The 20,100-nt window shown below is 42.3% G+C and overlaps 2 protein-coding genes across 6 annotated transcripts in view; both read left to right on the top strand.

Annotated features, from left to right (window-relative positions):
* LOC133047604 (band 4.1-like protein 3) overlaps positions 1-18,893 on the top strand; it is a 226,070-nt gene extending 207,177 nt beyond the window's left edge. For 2 of the 5 annotated variants that reach the window (XM_061130904.1, XM_061130902.1), the window contains 8 exons: positions 1,857-2,048; positions 11,971-12,093; positions 12,674-13,057; positions 13,832-13,963; positions 15,593-15,691; positions 16,120-16,200; positions 16,475-16,591; positions 17,766-18,893. In XM_061130904.1, the coding sequence (XP_060986887.1) occupies positions 1,857-2,048; positions 11,971-12,093; positions 12,674-13,057; positions 13,832-13,963; positions 15,593-15,691; positions 16,120-16,200; positions 16,475-16,585 (1,122 nt within the window). In that variant the 3' untranslated portion in view covers positions 16,586-16,591; positions 17,766-18,893. The remainder of the gene's footprint in view (positions 1-1,856; positions 2,049-11,970; positions 12,094-12,673; positions 13,058-13,831; positions 13,964-15,592; positions 15,692-16,119; positions 16,201-16,474; positions 16,592-17,765) is intronic. The other 3 variants (XM_061130906.1, XM_061130905.1, XM_061130903.1) reach the window with 2 other exon arrangements.
* LOC133047605 (uncharacterized) lies at positions 2,554-11,964 on the top strand. Its single transcript, XM_061130907.1, has 3 exons — positions 2,554-9,309; positions 9,684-9,782; positions 10,789-11,964. The coding sequence occupies exons 1-3, from the start codon at positions 9,130-9,132 to the stop codon at positions 11,527-11,529; spliced, it is 1,020 nt and encodes a 339-aa protein (XP_060986890.1). The 5' UTR covers positions 2,554-9,129; the 3' UTR covers positions 11,530-11,964.
* Positions 18,894-20,100: the final 1,207 nt, after the last annotated feature.

The following is a 20,100-nucleotide window of genomic DNA, read 5'->3' as shown; positions in this document are numbered from 1 at the left end:
CCAATTGCATCTTAATTTTGTTAGAATTAGTTACAGGTAGCTACTGATATATTCAACAAATTTCATTGTAACCCTAACGTATGCTATAAATGAAAAATATTTTAGTAATACTACTTTAAATTTCTCTAGCAGTTTAAAATTTGTTTGTATTGATTTGAAGCATGCAAGTGAAGACATGTAACATAGATAGATTACGCATTTTAAAAATAAAACGAAGAGCTATGAATCCACCACCATTGTAGAGTCAGCATGCCATCAGCCCTCTAACACTTTTTGTAAATACTTCCTCTTCTTTTTTCTGGAGCTGGTTGTAACAGTAGTGCAGAGTGGGGTGTTCAGGTTAGACAGTCTGGTTCCCATTGAAACCCAGACAGACTCACCTTGGAGGCAGCCTGCTCCAGTATCACCCGCTTCTCACCCGTAATTTCACTCTGGACCTCCTCTTGTGGTTGATTTTGGACTTGAGGGTATTTTGTTTATTTATTTACTTTAACTTTCTTAGTTACCCAGTATCAGCCCTCTCCTCTTCCTAAATTTGTTTCAAAGTACATGGGCTCAACAAATTCAAGGTTTAAAGAAATTTTTTAACGTGAGAACCTTTGTGTTAAGTTCTCTGTGCCTGACTTCTCTAGTCTACAAATTGGGGATCATAGTAGCTAACCTCATAGGATTATTTTGAAAATTGACTCAGAGAGAGCACTCCTCATTGGGTATTCATAGCCGTTTGATGAATCTTAATTTTGATGTGGCCCCTCACACTTCCTCAACCGTTGCTAATGTAAGGACATCCTGACAAGTCCTAGCTGTCACCTCCCACGCAGGGTGTATGCTTGTCATATTTGGAAGTCTCCAAGTGAAGCATCCAAGAGCCACCAAGCACGGAGTCTTTTGCTTTCATCATCTTATTAAGCTTTGTAATTTGTGTGTGAGAACATTGTGGTTCACATATAAGAAAGAAATGTCCTCTAATATAAGTGCAAACAAGTGTCCCCGTGTAGCTGGCTTATCTAGACCCCGTCCTTTGATCTCAGAGTCAATGGCATGGTAAGACTTTTATCTCCCGCTCTTTCTTGATGCTGGCAGTCGGACCAGGAGGAAGATGCAGAGCTCAAGGCACAGGTAGAAAACTCAAAATGGAACAAAAGCCAAAAAAAAAAAAAGCAGCGTGTGATAAGTCACTGTTGGTCTCCGGTGTTCAGATCTTCCAGCATGCTCCGTGGCGGTGACCGTGTGTTGCTGCCTTGCGCAGGGTGGCACTTGTTTTCGTGACTTATCATGTCCCTTACCTTTCCTTTCTTTTCCCCTTTTTTCAGAATAGTCTGATTAAGCGAATAAAGGGTGAAAATGTGTATGTCAAACATAGTAATCTTATGTTAGAGGTTGGTATTGGTATATACCAGTGCATGCTCGTGTGTGTTGGTTCTCCTCCAGGGGCACACCTGTGGGCTCGTACCATGATGCATGAAGGGCGTGTTCTCACCTGTGACTACGTGCGGTTGACTTCTCTGCTTCCTTTGATTCCTTCCTGTCTCCCCAGATGTAGATCCCCTTTCCTGTGTGTGTATTTATTTTAATTCTCTGGTCCCGTGTGAATTACACTCTTTACAGTTGACCTTTGAAACTTTTGATTTTTATGCTTGCGTGATGTAGATTTTGTTTTCCCTCGCTTTTCCTTGGAAATATCACATTTTCACCAAGTGTTTGTGGTAGTGTCATGAACCCTGATCAGAATTTTTTTTTTTTATTTTGACTACTAATGAGATAACGACTTTACTTTTAAAAAGAGAGCAAGCACGTGCAGGAAGGAAATCAAATGTAAAACGCTGACTGTTGGATTCTCTGTGTTCTGAATATAGGAGCTAGATAAAACCCAAGACGACCTGATGAAACATCAGACCAATATTAGTGAGCTGAAAAGAACCTTTTTAGAAACCTCCACAGACACTGCCATCACGAACGAGTGGGAAAAGAGGCTTTCCACCTCCCCCGTGCGACTAGCCGCCCGGCAGGAGGACGCGCCCATGATCGAGCCGCTGGTACCCGAAGAGGTCGGTATTCAGGCATCAGGTTGCACTCGTCTTCTGTTCACTAGCGTCGCTCCTCTACAGAGTCTTTAGGGAAGGGATCTGGAAGACTTCTGAGTATAGAATCTCACCCTTGTCTGTGTATAACCTGTAAAATGATTGGGTGGCCAAGGAGTGAGTGATCACATCCCATGGTGCCTTGGAATGACCAAGGACACTCTTGTGCAGGGCTGCTTATTCTATATTTCACGGCTGAGAGACTGACCTATTGTATGAATGAACTAACTGTCACTTTTTCTGAATGTACTTCCGCTGCCTGAAGAAATGGCTTGAAGGCTCATACATACTTCTCATCACTTGCAAGATGAGGCCTATTGAGATGGTCTAATGTTTGACTGAACATTGTTCTGGAGTTGATAACATTTCAGGACATATTTTCCTCTGAGAATACTATACCAGGCTTTTACTGGTATTTGATTTTTATTTATAATATATATATACATATAGTTTTTTAAAAACTGGTTATTTTAACTGACTTATATATAAACATTTATATTATGATTTATAATCAGTTTTAATTTTTAAGAGGGAAAGTAAAGGCCAGATTTTTGTTTATAACATACATATATATATAGTTTTTTAAAACTGGTTATTTTAACTGATTTATATATATAAACATTTATATTATGATTTATAATCAGTTTTTATTTTATTTTTAAGAGGAAAAGTAAACACCAGAGGTCTTTTTGAGTAAGAGCTTTCCACATAGAACGAATACTCTCTTTAAATGTTCAGCAAGAGGATTCAGCTGGTGTGACTTCAAGGCTCCCCTGATGTAGGACCCACAGTGGCGGTGGTACTAATCTGACCGTAGACTATTACATGTCATCTTTCTTTATCTGTCTGTCAAAAGAAGTCATTTTAAAAATCAGCTGCTTTCTAGCATCACGTTGATTAACTTTTTTCTTACCAAGATTCCTTTCTTGAAAGACATTTGTCCAGGAAGGTGGGATAGAACAGAATAAAATTAAAACTTAGGCCTTTATGGGAGAAAACTCCTTTTTAAGCAGGAGTCTATATGTGTTCTTGCCTGGAGAATCCCAGGGACGGCAGAGCCTGGTGGGCTGCCATCTGTGGGGTCGCACAGAGTCAGACACAACTGAGGTGTCGCGGCGGCGGCGGCGGCAGCAGCTATATGCAATGCTTAGATATTAGTCATTTTCTAAACTTCCTTTGAAAGCCGTTTATCTAAAGTGACCACAATCATGACTTTCTTGACAGTTCCAGTCCCACTTTTTAAAAAATGACAAGGTGTATCTCCATTTCAATCATTTTGAAAAAGGCCTTTTTATGCAGAAAAAATGAAAAGTCCGATGACCGAAATGTTCTTGTACCATTGATGGTGGTGGTGGTTTAGTCGCTAAGTCATGTCCGACTCTTGCAACCCCATGGGCTATATATAGCCCACTAGGTTCTTCTGTCCATGGGATTTTCCAGGCAGGAATACTGGAGTGGATTGCCATTTCCTTCTCCGGGGGATCTTCCCGACCCAGAAATCGAACCCAGGTCTCCTGCATTGCAAGTTTCATTCAGATTGTTTAGAGTTTCACAACAAAAAATTTCAGATTTTCCAAAATATTGTAGTTCCTGCATTAAGACTGCCATTCATGAGTTATGGTCGGATTAGTTTTATCATCATTGGTCAAGTTTGATTTACCCTATTTCTTTTTTGTTAGTAATTTTATGTTTTTTGAATTGGAGGATAATTGCTTTGTAATGTTGCATTGGTTTCTGCCGTACAACAGTGTGAATCAGCCGTAAGGATACGCATGGCCCCTCCCTTCTGAACCTCCCGCCCACACCCTACCCCATCCCACCACTCTAGGCTCTCACAGAGCACCAGGCGCTCCCTGCGTTATACAGTAGCTTCCCACTAGCTATTCTACTAGCTTACCCTATTTCTATAAGGGCTGGAAATAAGGAAGGACACATTGGCTCTGAAGATGACAGATACAGGATTAAGTTACAAAAGCACAAAATAAATTGCCACTGAAAAAGCCAAGCTTCTCTTCCTCTGCTATCACTTAAGGACTTGGGAGGTAGCAGGCTCTCTGAGTGGAGGTTCAGGTAGTTTGCTTGGAAAAGTTAGAGTGGTGATAATAAACCAGGGACTGTAGAAGTCTAGGCCATTAGACTTGTAAAAGAAATTTTTCTCACTTATTAAATCCTCTAATTCTTAGAGAATAACATTGATGATCCCTGTCGTGTCCAACTCTTTGCAACCCCATGGACTATAGCCCACCAGGTTCCTCTGTCCGTGGGATTCTCCAGGCAAGAATACTGGAATGGGTTGACATTCCCTTCTCCAGGGGATCTTCCTGACCCAGGGATCGAACCCAGATCTCCTGCATTGCTGGCAGATTCTTTACCGCCTGAGCTACCAGGGAAGCCCATTGATGAATCCAAAGAATGTTAATGACTTGAAGAAGTGATGGTTTGAAATACTAAACTTAACATGGAAATAGCTGCCATGTCCTTGTTGATGCAGAGAAACTGCAATAGACCTAAGAAAGGATTTTTTTTTTTACAAAAGGATTAAAGGATGGAGGAGAGACGTCCTCTGCAGAAGAGCAAGCGCTTGGGTTCCATAGCCCAGGCATAGCAGCTGACTTAGTAACTGCATTCAAGTATCTGTTGAGCAATTATGCAGATGGTGTACCTCAGGGCTTCTCTACCACCCAGAAGGGAAAACACTATAGGAAGACTTGCTGGATGTAAAGAAGAGCTTCTTAAAAATAAGGGTTATCAACTCTGTTATCAAAGGGACTCTGAAAAAGCAGCTCTAAGTGGCCTTAAGTCCCAGAAGAGTGGTCCTTCCTGGGCTGGGCAGTCAGGGCTGTGCCCACTTCCCTCGCCTTGGGGGCTTCCATCTGACATTCCTCCCCAGTAGGATGACACCCAGTTTGCACTCATTTGAGGGCTGTGTAGACAGCCCTAAGAATAACCCTGCAAGTTCTTATCTTTCAAATTTTTCTTCATTTCTGTATTCAAACTTAACATGGCTTTCATTATTGGTTGTGTGAAAAGCACAAAAGATAATTGTGTCCTCCCAGCCAGCTAGGCATATGCAAAGTGTATTTGTTTAAAAACACGTAAACAGAAGATATTCATCTTAGAGGCAAGATATTTTTCTAGATAAATTACTCATTTGATCTTACCCATTCATTTAATGTATCTCACTTTAAATTAATTAAACAGTAATTTGCCAGTTTTAGAAAGAGGTCTAATTATTTCTAAAAGAAGGTATTTAACTTAATTTTTTTAAGTGACATCTGAAAGTAATATTATTTGTGTCAGAAGGGTAATGGAACTTTGATTTAGTGACCCTAAGCTTAGTTGGATTTTTTTTGTCAATCTCAGTGATATAAGTGTTGTTTTGGAAAAATAATATAATGACCCCTGATTTTTAATGAACCATCTTTTTTCTTTATCTATGGTGGTCGAACCCTAAGTAAATCTATTTTGCTACCAATGTATGAACAATTAAGAAAATTAGGAGTTGGAAATATAATGAGCTAGTAATGGGATCATATTCTTAGAATATAATGTATGTTTAATGTAAAGTGTGAATTTCATTACCAGTTGTTTCACATTTCAAATGTTTGAGTTCATAGCAGACGAGGCCACAATGCTCCAAAGAAGCAAATGATAGCAAACCCTCCTGAACTTTGTAAAACAGACAAACCCACACATAGAGCCCATGGAATGGAGGGTAGATGGATAAGATGTGAAGGGTGTCGGGTACATCTTCTGTCCACAGATATGTCCCATGGCAGCCTTTTTGTGATGCAGTCATAGGCCTAGTCCATATCAGGGGAATAGTGAAAGTGTTAGTGGCTCAGTTGGGTCTGACTCTTTGCAACCCCATGGACTGTAGCTCACCAGGTTCCTCTGTCCATGAAATTTTCCAGGCAAGAATACTGGAGTGGGTTGCCATTTCCTTCTCCAGGGTATCTGCCCGATCCAGGGATTGAACTCTGGTCTCCCACATTGTTGGTGGATTCTTTACCGTCTGAGCCACCAGGGGAATATTCTTTTGTGGTTATTTGAATACTGAGAATTTCCACATTCTCTAACCACAGTGCAATACAGGTTAGCACTTACACATTGCCAGTGCTGTCCCCTTTTTTAAGGTGACAGGCAGTTTTACTGGTTATATAAGCTTAGCACAATCAACCCTCCCTATTCATGGATTCCCGATTGTGTACATTCACATACTCAGTGAAATTTATTGTGATCCTAAAATACTAAACATTTTCATGATAATTTGCAGACAGGTGCAAAGTGGTAAAAAAATAAATAGTTACTCAAGGCATTCCCAGATAAGGTTGAACAGGTAGCAAGTTTCAGGTCTCATACTGTAAGCAGGTGTCCTTTTCACAGCCTATTGAGTACCCTATTGTTGCTTTTTTGTGTTCTTGTTGGTGATTTTCACTGTCTAAAATGACCTCCAGGCATAGCACTGAAGCACTCTCTAGTTCCCCAGTACAGGGAGGCTGTGATGTGCCCTATAGGAAAAATGTGTGTCAGGTAAGCTTTGTCCAGGATTAAGTTACAGTGCTGCTGACTGTGAGTTTGATGTTAATGGATCAATAATATATATTAAAGAAGTGGTCTTTAAACAGAAACACACATAAAACAAGGTTATGCATTGATCAGTTGATGAAAATTTCATGACCAGAGGCACCCAGGAACCTGACTCTGTCTTTCCTCTAGGAGCCGTGGTTCAGCACTCACTAATTGCATGTTCATTGATTCAGTATTCACTAGTCCAGTGTTCACGGATTCAGTGTTCACGACAACTTTGTAGACCATAATTGTCATGAATACCTAGAATCAACTCTCTTTATGGATTTTTCTGCTTTTTTGTCCAGGTTTACTTTTGCTATTCAGGTCTCAGATGGCCCTTAAATTGGGCCAAAAAAAAAAAAAAATGCATTCACCATGGATCATCTATAAATGCTAGAGAGAATCATCTTTATTCCCTGAATCTGACTTCTGTGACTTTCCATTTAGACCTTGGAGTGCAACTCTGGATGCATATTCCAATCACCTACAAGACTTTTAAACTACTGATACCTGGGTTCTGCATCAGAGTCTGATTTAATTAGAGGTGCACCTCACACATTACTCTTACTTAAAAGCTCTCCACATAATTGTAGTGCACAACCAAGTTTGAGAACCCCCAACCCAAGCAGAAATGAAAGTCACAGCTCCGTAGAGACCCTTATGAGCAAGTAACAGCTCTGTGAATTTTGCAGGCCACTGTAGGGCCTTGTGTCCCAATTATGACACAGACATGAATGTTTAAGTAACTAAATGAAATAGAATGTGCATCTGACTCTGTCTTAAAAGTGAAGTCGCTCAGTTGTGTTCGACTCTTTGAGACCCCATGGACTATAGCACACCAGGCTCCTCCATCCATGGGATTTTCCAGGCAAGAGTACTGGAGTGGGTTACCATTTCCTTCTCCAGGGGATCTTTCCTACCCAAGGATCAAACCCTGGTCTCCCGCATTGCAGGCAGACTCTGTCTTAACCCCTAGTAAATGTCTCGATCATCAGCTTTTCTTTATCGATACATCTTCACTTCTCTTTAGTCAAACTCACTGGGTTGGAGTTGATCATACATAGGATTAATGGTAGCATTTGTCCCCTCATGTTACCCTTTTCTGTTATAGGGTAGGCACAGTTCTGAATGCAGACCATGTGGACATTTTTAATTATAGACACAGACGTTTTTAAAATTAGTTGATGTCAGATAACAGGATATGCTGAAAACCACTGTTTTCCTGCTGCTGGGTCTTTTTTTTTAAGCTTTCATCCTAGGAAAAACATTTAGCTCAGTGATTATAATTAGAAGCCTAGTCTTGGTATTCTGAAAAGTACCTATAATTTCAACCTTTCCTTCCTGTTTCTTATTTCTGTTGGAAAAAGAGGCTCTGATTGAAAGTTTAAAGCATAAATCCACATTTAATGATTCCACAGGGTACATTTTGTCTCTTCCAATATCTTTCTCCAAAATGGGGCAGGACAGGAATTTTTTTTCCCCTTCAAAATGTCTTCTTTGTTCCTTATTTAAAAGGAGCGTCTGAGAGCAGTGCTATCAGAATCTGTCAGCAGGCCCTTCTGGAGAACATTCCAGATGCTCCTCTATAACCTCTTGCAGGAAAATGATTAGAGTACTGAAAGCTTTGTAAACACATACATAGGAATTTTAAATACCTCTGATAAAATTATACTGCTTAACAAACAGCAAGTTTTATTTTCAAAGTTCCATTCATCTAGATACTTTGAACTCTGTTATTATTTTTAAATTGCTTTACCCAAATGTCCTTTCTGTCACTATTCTGTGGAGTTTCATTAGCTACCGAGCCTGTGCAGAGAGACAGGCTCAGTAATTAATGTATTGTCCCTTGAATTATGCCTTTTTAATACTAAAGAAAGAAATAAAAATAGACAAAAGGAAAACACACATATGTAATGTTTTTCTTAAGTTTATATGTTAAAGACAAATACGATTTGAAATACTTAATTCTTCACCAAGATATTCTGAAGCTAACTTTTCAGAATTACCATGTTATAGAAGTTCAAAAAAGCTATAATCTTGAGTATATTTTGTGTTTATTTGTAGAATAAAGACCTCAAGCTAGGCTGGGTTTTTCAGATTAGTAGGTAATACAATGATCCGTGTGTATTTCCTTCCTCTGTATCAGGCAGCTCTTTAGTGCAGAGTATGATCAAGAATTTGTCCAAAATGGAAGGGAGGATTTATTCCTAGCTTTTTTTTTTTTAATCTTAGCGTTTTCATTTGAATACTCATTTCCACAGTATTGCAGATGACAGCCATATAAACACTTATTGAGACTCCAGGAAGTCCTTTATTCCACTCTTGCATGTTCTGTGTTTGTAGAAACGAGAAATGTTTGAGTTCTAAAAACACCGGAGAGTCACAGAATAATCTGTTACACTTTGGAAGTAATTATTCAACTTTGAGATTAATTTTCCAAATTAACAGACAATAATTCTTCTGGAAAAGAAAAAGAATGACTATTATATGTGTAGCACAAGAAACGAGCTCTCTTCCTAACTTGCTTTTTTGGAAACTGTCTGCTTCCTCCTCTCCCACCCAACCCCCTTTATTCAAACAGACTGAAGAAGAAAGGGAGATTTCTGAAAAGGTTCTATTTTTGCAGCAAGGAAGCTCTCCATTCTTTGAGTCTCAGGTAAAAAACAAACATTAAGGAATCAGAGGGAATTGCTCTTCAGATTTCAGTGTCATTCAAATATCTTTAGTTTTTTTTTTCCTTTTAAAATTTACCTTGCTTGCCACCAAGGTAGGTATATCATTTTTGCCTAGATTCCGGGGAGGGAAAATACGGAATTTTCTTACTATTTTAGTTATCTGTTAGCCATCATTTCTTTGTGGCCTTTGCTTCTCAGTGATTATGTCTGTGTTTGGTCATTGAAGCATTATGATTATAGTTTGTAATGATATTATTGAGCCTTTTTACTGTCTCTTTCACCCATAGAGCCATGCTAATTCAGATGACCTTGATTGACTTTGAAAGTTCTGAACTTTTATTGGTTTTCCCACTAGCCCAGTGTGATACAGAAAATTCAGGAAGGAGACTCAGCAATCTCTGTGGTTACCTCTCGTCAAATCATTTTCCAGAAAACTGTCCCATCGACCCTAGAGGTTACTTTTCAATTCATTTCATTTAATCCAGCACCAGTCTGTAGATGGATCTGTAATCTTCTTTCTTAAGCCCCGCCCCCTCCAATTCTAGCTTCAGGTTTTCAGGCAAGGATAAATAAGAAAGTAAAAAACATCCGAGATCAAAATGTAAACCAAGGCACTCCCCTCCCTGCTCCTGGCTTGGTTTCTCTTCCCTCTGTAACCTGGTAGACTAAGTTACCTGCTAACCTCTGCATAGGCTTCCCAAATACAGAAGTTTCATAACTCCTATTTCTTCTGCCTTTTTGGAACTAACACTAAGGAAACTGGCAAAGAAACTCCTGAGACAGTGAACTTTGTTTGTAAATAAGTTCGGAACAGTGTGCAAACAAGTATAGCCCATTTTTTAAGAGGCTCTGACAATGTGCTAACAGTGGGAAATAGTTCATTACGATGCCTGGAACACAGGTGCACTCAGTATTTATGAATAATAAGTGCTAGAGTGGATTCCAGCACCCATATAAGGAAATATAATTCACAAACAACGGAAAATGATTTTCAGAGAAGTTTGTGGAAATGCTAGCATGTACTTTGTGAGAACAACAGATGTGAAGTGCAGTGTTCTATTTCACATGGAAAACAGTCTTTTCTATGTCCACCTGAGTAAGGCTTAATAACTTGTACAACAACTTCAAAAAAGGTTATATAATAATCTTGAAATACAAAATGATCAGACCTTGAGTACAAGATCAGATATATTCCTTGTAAAATTTACCACTAAAGTATTTCAAGAAGTCTGAAATTGCAGGTCTACAATAGACCGTACTCTGAGTTGAAGGCTAGAGTTAATACATTTCAGATGAGAAGAGATTGCAGCCGAAATTAATAGATCACAACCCCTGCCCTGGACACTCACCTCCCAGACCCAAGTGTAGCTCTCATCTAGATTGCCTTTCTTAAAGGATTCTTATTTTAGAAATGAAATACCATCAGAATTTCTAATTTAGCTTTTATATTTCAAATATAGGGCACAGAGGATTGGGTTATTGTAGACAAAGTGCCCACTGAGGTAGCTGATGGTGATTCGAAAAAGACTGTGACGTACAAGGTGGTGACCTTGAGCAGTAGAACTGGTGACATCCCCGCCGACCTCTTAGGATCAAGCACCATGGAAGTGCAGAGCTTCGAAGACTTGGCCCAAGAAATGCACTTGAAGGAAGAGAACAAGCAGAAGATATACACGCTCGGAAAGTCCTACGACACCGTGTCTGGAAAAATTGTCACGATGACCGGAAGAGGCAGAGAAGGCGAGAAGGTGGTGTCGCCCTCCACTGTGGAGCGGGGACTGGCCGAGTCCATAAAGACCCCCCTCGTCCTGGCCGAGTTCGAGGTCCTGGGAGCTGTAGCCGAGGACAGGGCCAGGAGGGGGGCCGAGGTCCACACCCCGAAGAGGAGGCTGTCAGAGTCGCTGGCCCCCATCAAGGAAGCCGAGTCCCGACGGCAGAGCCCGGAGGACGATGCTGTGGGGAAAGCCCAGGTGCCCGGGAGGGATGCTGGCCTGGAGGGCCCGCGACTAGGCCGAGCGGAGCCCGAGGCCTTGAAGGTGGGGCCCTTTGGTCCCCGCAGGAAGAGCCTGTCTGAGTGGAGGTACTCGCAGGAACCGGCTGTCACCGTCGCCACTGCCCGTTATGTCGTCACCAAGTCGGCCGCGTCCCGAGTCGTGGTAACCGGGGCCGCCTTTGGGCCGCCGTTTCCGATTCCAGCATGACTGTTTGCAGAGGCAGCCCTTCCACCCCAGCCTTTCCGTTTCTCTGGCTGTTTGGCTTATGTTGAGAGCCGCCAACCCGAGCTTTTTGGTTGTTTTCATGGTTAAAGTCACCACGCGGTCCGACGTGCGCCTTGAGACACCTGCCGTTTTATTTCAGCTCTTGTCCCCGAGGTGGGGTGGTGCTGCCGGCCTTGCGGGGCCAGGAAAGGATCTGCTTCACCCAGCACCGCCCCAACCCAGGAACTCTCTCCGCTTTCCCGAACCAGAGCCCCTGCTCACCCCGATGACTGGCTGTTTTGAGTTCCCCTCCCTTTCTGTAGCTCCCGCCATCCCTCACCCTGGGTCCCACGCCCACCATTGTGTCTCACCGGCTGTGAATGTGTACATGCCCACGTGTGTCCCGACCACTGTGCCTGACTCTCCATTTCTCTGTTCACTCAGACCAAACAGACTTCTGGCGAAAAGCTCATGGACGGCTCAGAAATCCTCAGCTTATTAGAGTCCGCGAGAAAACCGACAGAGTTCATAGGCGCGGTCACTTCCACTTCTCAAAGCTGGGTGCAGGTGGCCGTTTGTTTCCGTGCCCCATGTCTCTGCTCTGCCTTTTTGCCTTTTTTTTTTTTTTATGCCTTTTTGATGTGTGTGTGTGTGTGTTTTCTATCCAGTTGGCTTTGCCTGAGAGGGTCTTCACTTCCACCCCTCTGTGCCTGCCCCATATATACATCACATATCTTCAGTTCCATTACAAGAATATACTTCAGATGTTCAGAAAGTAATCTTGCTGACACATTTTAACAGCATTTAATTTTTAAAGCATCTTATGCCGTCTGTTAGGTCTGAAGAAGCCGCCGAGACCGATAAGCATGTGCTCCAGTGCTTTCGTTTTGTTTTGATTTTTAAACTGCATTTTATATCACGCTCTGTTTATTTTGCAACATCCTAGAGGAACAGCACAAGTTTGAGTGTGTGTGTCGGGGTATCAAAGATTCTGGTGGGCGGAATGAAAGTTAAATTATATTTTCTGTAAGTGCTGCTGGGTATAAGCACAGGTACCCCAGTGAGTAGCTTCTTTTGTTCTTTTGCCTTTTGACCTTTGCTTGGTGGAAAGTCATGCTGACGCCACAATTTTTTTTTTCCCATGCAGAAAACAGAAGCCAAGACGGAGTCCAGTGATATAGAGACGGAAACAGCCCAGCAACCCCAGCCACCTAGTGTGGAGAAGGTTGTGCAGGAAACGGTGTTGGTGGAGGAGAGACATGTGATGAATGTGCATGCGAGCGGGGATGCTAGTTACGCAGCTGGAGATGACGCGGACACTGCAACCCAGGCAGCACCTGCTGATGCTTCTGGTGCAAAAGGGAAGAAGGGCTCAGCTCTTACTGAGGGGGCAAAGCAGGAGAAAGGGGAGGTGGCCGATAAAGTTGTTGTGGAGCAGGACGAAACAGCCACTGCTTCCTGTGAGCCAGAGGAGGAGCAGAGTGCAGCCGTCCACGTTTCAGAAACTTTGGAACAAAAACCTCATTTTGAGGTAACTAATAGTTAATATTCCTTGTAGCACTAAAGTTAAGTCCCTAAAATTTAGTGAAGTGTAAAGGCGGGGCTACGTGTTCATAATTTTCTAACTTTTCCAAGAGCAGTTTGTTTCTCCTCTTAACTGCCTTCTTGCCTGGCAACTGTGGGTCTCCATGCTGGTTTCCATCTTTGGGATCACATGCAAACACAGATAATGATGATTAATAATCTGCAGTTCCAGGAAATGGTTCTTACTCTTGTAATTACTGTAATTGGCGATAAACCTGGGAGATGCATGGCCAGCCAAGATAGTAGAAAACTTGATAGATCTATTTCTGATCAGTGTACTTATCCAGCCTTGCCCAGGCACCAAGTGCTGGCATTTATTCTTTCTTTTCTTTTATTGAGATTCCAGAAGTATATGTAGGCAGGGGTGGTTCAATGTCTTAGTACTTGCTCCTTTTCTCTATGAAGTTATTTAATAAAAGGCTAATTTATGGTTTTTAATCTGTTAAAATTAGTTCTTGAGATAGAAGAGAGGGAATATAAAAATGTGGATGTTTTTTCAGTTTCCTTCAAAATGTTTTCCTTTACCTGGAACATTCCATATGAATTCTGGGAGACTCACATATACCTGTCGTGTGCCTCATTCCCCAACTTACCCCCATGTAATACATAAGCATTTATTTCATACTAACCTGTACTTATAGATCCACCAAGAGGGGAGGGGGAAAATACATGTGTCTGTGCAAAATTTAAGAACCACTCTGCCTCCTTCCCATTGGTATAGTCTTCAACTGTGAAGACAGAAACCATCAGCTTTGGCAGCGTTTCACCAGGAGAAGTAAAGCTAGAAATTTCTACCAAGGAAGTACCGGTAGTTCACACAGAAACAAAAACCATAACGTATGAATCATCACAGGTAAGACAATCTATGAAGCCCAGAGCCCTGGCACCTGTTTCACCCCGTGCGTGACTTCGTGCACCTATGTGTAATTAGTGAAAGTGTTACTCAGTCATGTCCGACTCTTTGCAACCCCATGGGTTGTAACCTGCTAGGTTCCTCTGTCCATGGGATTTTCCAGGCAAGAAAACTGGAGTGGGTAGTCATTCCCTTCTCTGGGGACCTTCCCGACCCAGGGATTGAACCTGGGTCTCCTGCATTGCAGGCAGAATCTTTACTGTCTGAGCTACCAGGGAAGCCGTAAGTGTAATTCCATGATACTGAATCTATGAGAAGACTCAGAGGACCCAACTGTCTCTATCAAAAACAGTGCAATAATTTTAACTTTATTACTGATCACGGAAGAGCAGGTGACTTAAGCAGGTCTTCACATGTCTCAAAATGTAGATGTGAAGTGAAAGTCGCTCAGTCATGTCTGACTCTTTGCGACCCCATATGGACTACAGCCCATAGAATTCTCCAGGCCAGAATACTGGAGTTGAGTAGCCTTTCCCTTCTCCAGGGGATCTTTCCAACCCAGGGATCAAACCCAGGTCTCCCCACATTGCAGGTGGATTCTTTACCAGCTGAGCCACAAGGGAAGCCCAAGAATGTTGGAGTGGGTAGCCTATCCTTTCTCCAGCAGATCTTCCCTACCCAGGAATCAAACCGGGGTCTCCTACATTGCAGGCAGATTCTTTACCAACTGAGCTATGAGGGAAGCCAAAATGTAGAAAGAGGCTCAGAAATCTTATCTCCCTCACTGTTTAGATAAGGAAAAGTCCTAGCTCTCCGAGCCCCTGCTTACACTTCTGAAGTCCTGTGTTTTGTTTGTTTGTTTTTGTTGTTTTTAACAATAGTGACCATTTAATAAGCCTATGATGTGCCACATACTCTACAAACATCCCACATAAATCTCATAAATAAGGTGATGGTGGTGGTTTTTCAGTTGCCAAGTTGTGTCCAACTCTGCAACCCCATGGACTGCAGCACACCAGGCTTCCCGGTCCTTCACTCTCCACTCTCTCCTGGAGTTTGCTCAGACTCAACGTCTGTTAAATCAGTGATGTCATCCCACCATCTCATCCTCTGTCATCCCTTCTCCTCCTGCCTTCAATCTTTCCCAGCATCAGGGTCTTTTCCAGTGCGTCAGCTCTTTGCTTCAGGTGGCCAAAGTATTGGAGCTTCGGCTTCAGCATCAGTCCGTCCAGTGAATATCCAGGGTTGATTTCCTTTAGGATTGGGTGGGTAGAATTTTTTTTTTTACTTTTAATTTGGCCACCCAGCACAGCTTGTGAGATCTCAGTTCTTCTTTCAGTGATTGAATCTGGGCCACTGCAGTGAAAGCATCTAGTCCTAACTGCTAGGCCACCAGGGACCTCCCAAGAAGGATTGTCTTATATTTTTATCTTTTGAAGTCCTGGTTTTTAATGATAGTTTACAGCAGTCATGTTTGGTCCAGTCTAGAGTCAGCAGCAGCTCTCGGGACTAACAGGGAAGCACAGTGATTGTGCAGATAACTAAGGCATCACCACACCCTCAAGCAACAGAGTCCTGGAGAGGTAATGCCAACATTCAAGTGTCGTGTCTCCTGCTTGGCTTGCTTAGGTCGATCTTGGTGCTGACTTGGAGCCGGGTGTGCTCATGAGTGCGCAGACCATCACATCTGAAACCACCAGCACCACAACCACCACCCACATCACCAAAGTAAGTGGACTGGGAACAGATCCAGGGGGGTGTCCGTGCAGAACCCCCAGGTTGCCCTGCACCTGCAGGCACTTACATGAATACCAGGATGCCAGGCACTGCCTAGGAGCTCTCACGCTGCTGTGTTTCTGATGCCTCCATCCTCACCTGCCGAGTTCTGCTTAGGAGCATGCGTTCCAATGCCCTTGGCATAAGCACTCAGCTCCATTGCTAAGTGCTCCAGACGCTCCAGAAACACTAGCCAGCCAAACCCAAAGGAATCTATTCTGTCTTCACTTCTGAAATTAACAGTTGTAAATAACTGCCATAGGAGTCTGTTTCCATTTTTAAAGAATGAATGAAGCTACTTAAAGCTGAGTCAACATTTTCTACCATTTCCCCCGGTCAACAGGGCTGGTAAAGCCGTAACGCTTGTCTGTTGCTTTCAGACTGTGAAAGGAGGCATTTCAGAGACGAGGATTGAGAAGCGAATCGTCATCACTGGAGACGCGGACATTGACCATGACCAGGTATCTTGTGCGAGAGGGTGTGTACCCTGGCAGGGAACCACAAGAAATAGCAGCTGGCCCTACTTTGCCCAGAGCTGTCCTCCAAGTCCAGCCTGTAGTCCGAACAGTTTTCCAGATTAACTTTCCAGCACACAATGTGTGAGCCCCTCGGCCGTCATCGTACCCTGTTTGTGAGTTGTGTAGATAGATCTAGCTCATGAGTCTCCTCCTTGCTCTGATCATGCATGTTCCACCTCCTTTTTGTCTCTGCCCTCCTGTGATTTCCTGGGGATAGGCGCTGGCTCAGGCAATTAAAGAGGCCAAAGAGCAGCATCCTGACATGTCAGTGACCAAAGTAGTGGTCCATAAAGAGACAGAGATCAGCCCGGAGGATGGAGAAGACTGAGCCCAGGTAAGAGGCGGCTGCTGCTTCTCCAGGCTGGGCCTCGGCTGGCATGTGGCCTGGGGCTTCCCTCTCTCCCTCCCCTCACCTCCTCCTTTTCTCCTTTTGCTCTCACTGGCATCTGCAGGGCTGGGTATCAAGAGGATGGAGAATTGGTTTGTGGAGGCTGGTTTGTTTCAGATTTACAGGCTCCACACTATGGACTTCTGATGCCCCCCCTGCCAGTTAGAGGACAAAGAGAAAGCAGAGTCTGCTTGCATGGTCCTGCACGTCTTCCCTTTTAAATCCGTGCTCCTCTCATTAGCCAGGTCTGAAAGGTCATGTTTGTTGGGTTTCACTGGCCACGGAGCCTAATCAGCTCTAATATGGTTTTGTTCTGAGAGGTGCAATTTGTGTGTTCCAAAAACTAGGGAAATAAAATGACGCCCATTCTGATGGCAGCATTATCCCATTGTTAGCTTCCTCTTCAACTGTGTTTGGTTCTGGCCTGTTTATGCTTTTGTTTTGCTTCGTTACAATTTTAAACCAGAGCACTCACTCTCACTGTGGATGTCATCTATTTTCCTGTGTTCTTTGGGATGTTTTTTTTTCCCCCTGAGTGTAGCAGTGTGTCTCAGGAGGAGGCAAAAATGCAGTCTTGTGGCCCTGCTTTCCTTCAGGAAATGCATGCCTTTCCAACTGCTGTTTGGCCAGCATCGCAAGCAGATAGCATCTCCTGTGTGTGCTCAGACTTGTCATGCATACTAACCCGCCCGTGAGAACTTGATGAGCACTGAACATCCTTGGAGGGCTTTGAATGCTGAATGCAGCTCCTTGCACACTTGGTTATGTAATAAAAGTCTCTTAAATGCTCTACCTGTGTAGGAAGTTAGTTCTCCAAATTAGTTTAAGGAACCTAGATTGATAAGTGGCCTTTCTCAAAGGAAGAATATAAAAATCACTCATCATATTCAAATTAAGAAGGAAAGCAAAAAAAGAAAAAGTTCTTCCATGAGGTCAGCCACTTGGGTGATGATGAGGTTATTCTCAGAAGAAGCCTATCCATGACATACACTGGTGTTTTACAGTATTTTGTCCAGAAGAGCATTTAACAACCTTGTGAGACACTTGCCACCTGACTTCAATCTGAGGGAAACACTCATACATTTTCAAATGCGTAACTGATCAAATCTCTCTTCTACAGGAATAACCTAGGCTGCACACGAAGCCAGTCATGCAAACCATTAGGAAAAACCAGAGTCTATATGGCGTTCCCTCTTCTAACCCACTGACTTGTATCTGCCCGTGGACAGTTTCAATCCAGAAGAAGTGACTTTGAGCATTTAATAAAGACACTGGCAGAGAGATCTTCCCATAATAAAGCAATCTGAATCAGCACCACTAAACCGATATTGCATGAAGCAACGATACAATTACAAAAAGAGCAGCATTTTTACTTTTCACACCGTGTCTGTTTTCAGCTCCACCTGCACGTTCATAACCAACAATAGAAACCGTGATCTCATGTAACACATAAAACAGTCCATGCCTTTCATAGCTGATGATGATTAAAGTCTAAACAAAATTGCAATTTCTTAGGTGACAAATCTTTTGTTTACAAATCAACGAAGATCACCCTAAACTGCTAGAAGCTGTCTAGGTCCACTCTGTCAGGTTTTCCCCAATTAGATGTGCCAATAACCGAGTTTATTCAGTAAACAACTTGAATCTTGTTATTTGTTTCCTCTGGTTTATTACTCTCACCCATCAACGGTAATGACTCTCCGGAAATATTTAATGCTCACAATCCTGCTTTGTGTAATCTAATTTAATTCGTTATAAGGTAGTACTGATTTTAGCATATTAATGTGATTTCTTCTGTGTCGTCCGCTTTGGTCCATGTTCAATCTGGAAAGCTTCCCAGGGTACCCTGACGAGTCCTAAATATGTAAAATGTCATTATTTTGGAAAGAAAACCTGTATTTTTCTTAGTTTACCATAATGATGAAACTTCACTCCAGGAAAACTCGTTGGGCTTCAGTTGCTTTTGTTTTCTTTCTTCATTTCTCCTTCCTTGTATTTTTTTTTAATTAATTTTTCTTTTTTTACTTGAAAAAAGTGTTTTATTTCCAAATCTGGTCCATATTTACAATCTAGTTCAGAGCCAAGCCTTAAACTGTACAGAATTTCCACTGTAATTAAACTATTTAGCATTGAGTTATAAATAGCCTTCAAGAAGATATATTCTCCATTTCACTGTCAACTGCATCGCACAGCCCCTAGTGAATGTATGTTTCCGCATAGCAAAATAAAAATGGTCAATGCATTTAAATCTCTTCTTCTCTACGTGTAATACTTTCAGGATCAGACGCGTTTGGCCCAGAGCTAACATTTGCATGACATCAAAGGCCTCATTCATCTGAGGATAGAGAGAGCCTGTCTTTTTTCTAGGATAAAAAGTGCAGAGAGATGGTGAACAAAATACGTGTAGATAAACTTTGGGTTGTCTATGGAAGCCTGGAAAAGTACGAGTATCACAGAACCTTGGTTTCACAGTTTATGTTTTTCTGTTAGAAGGGAGGCTCTGCTGAAAACCCAGTGCTTCTGAGGGCTTTTAATTCTACCAGAGAGACACCTCTGTCTCACATTAGCACCAGAGCTGAGCAGATGAACAGGCTGGTCTGCAGGGCCCACGTGTGTTCCCGCGGCTCATTCACATCAAGCTCCTCAAGTGCCGGGGACTAAGAATCAGACTTGCTTTTGCCAGCTCCCAACCTAACACCTGAGTGTATCCACTGGCATGTCCTCCCTCACTTCCCAACTTAAAAAAAACTCTTCATTAAATTTTTTTCCCAGAAAATTATTAATATATTTGACCACATTTATTGTGTTACATTGCTCAGTCGTGTCTGACTCTTGGCAAACCCCTAGACTGTAGCCCGCCAGGCTCCTCTGTGCATGGAATTCTCCAGGCAAGAATACTGGAGTGGGTTGCCATGCCCTCCTCCAGGGGACCTTCCCAACCCAGGGATCGAATCTGTGTCTCCTGCATAGGCGGGTGGATTCTTTACCTGGGAAACCCTATTTGACCACATATCTTAGTCCTATTGAGAGAGTCAGATTCTTATCATTTCTCTCTGAAGTTTTCAGTCGGTTCTTACTGTCAATACTAAGTGTTCATTTTAGGAACTGAAGCATCATTTTAATTGTGCTTGAAGCCAGTCCAAAATTGTCTTGACAAAAGTTAACACTTTACTGATAGGAAAATGGCAAGTGGTCTCCCAAAGATGACAGCACCTGATCTACTGACTTGGTATCTAAGTTGTACCTTTGTTCCTGGTTTTATTTATTTTTCTGAAATTTTTATTGAGGTATAACAATTTTCAGGGTACAATATCATGATTTCATATTTTGTTTGTGTTGTGAATATAAACCCACCGTAAATCCAGTTACTGCTGTCACCATACACAGCAAAATTTTTTTTCTTGTGATGAGAACTTTTAAAGTTTACTCTCTTAACTTTTAAATATATGTTAATA

Source organism: Dama dama, chromosome 27, assembly GCF_033118175.1.
Source record: "Dama dama isolate Ldn47 chromosome 27, ASM3311817v1, whole genome shotgun sequence".
NCBI classification, from domain to species: domain Eukaryota; kingdom Metazoa; phylum Chordata; class Mammalia; order Artiodactyla; family Cervidae; genus Dama; species Dama dama.
Note: the sequence above shows the minus strand (reverse complement) of the source record. Positions and strands in the feature narration are given on the sequence as shown.

Coding starts and splice junctions, on each gene's coding strand:
- LOC133047605 (XM_061130907.1), top strand. CDS start 9,130: ATGACTATTATATGTGTAGCACAAGAAACGAGCTCTCTTCCTAACTTG. Junction 9,310..9,683: donor CTCCATTCTTTGAGTCTCAG/GTAAAAAACAAA, acceptor TTTTCCCACTAG/CCCAGTGTGATACAGAAAAT. Junction 9,783..10,788: donor CTGTCCCATCGACCCTAGAG/GTTACTTTTCAA, acceptor TTTCAAATATAG/GGCACAGAGGATTGGGTTAT.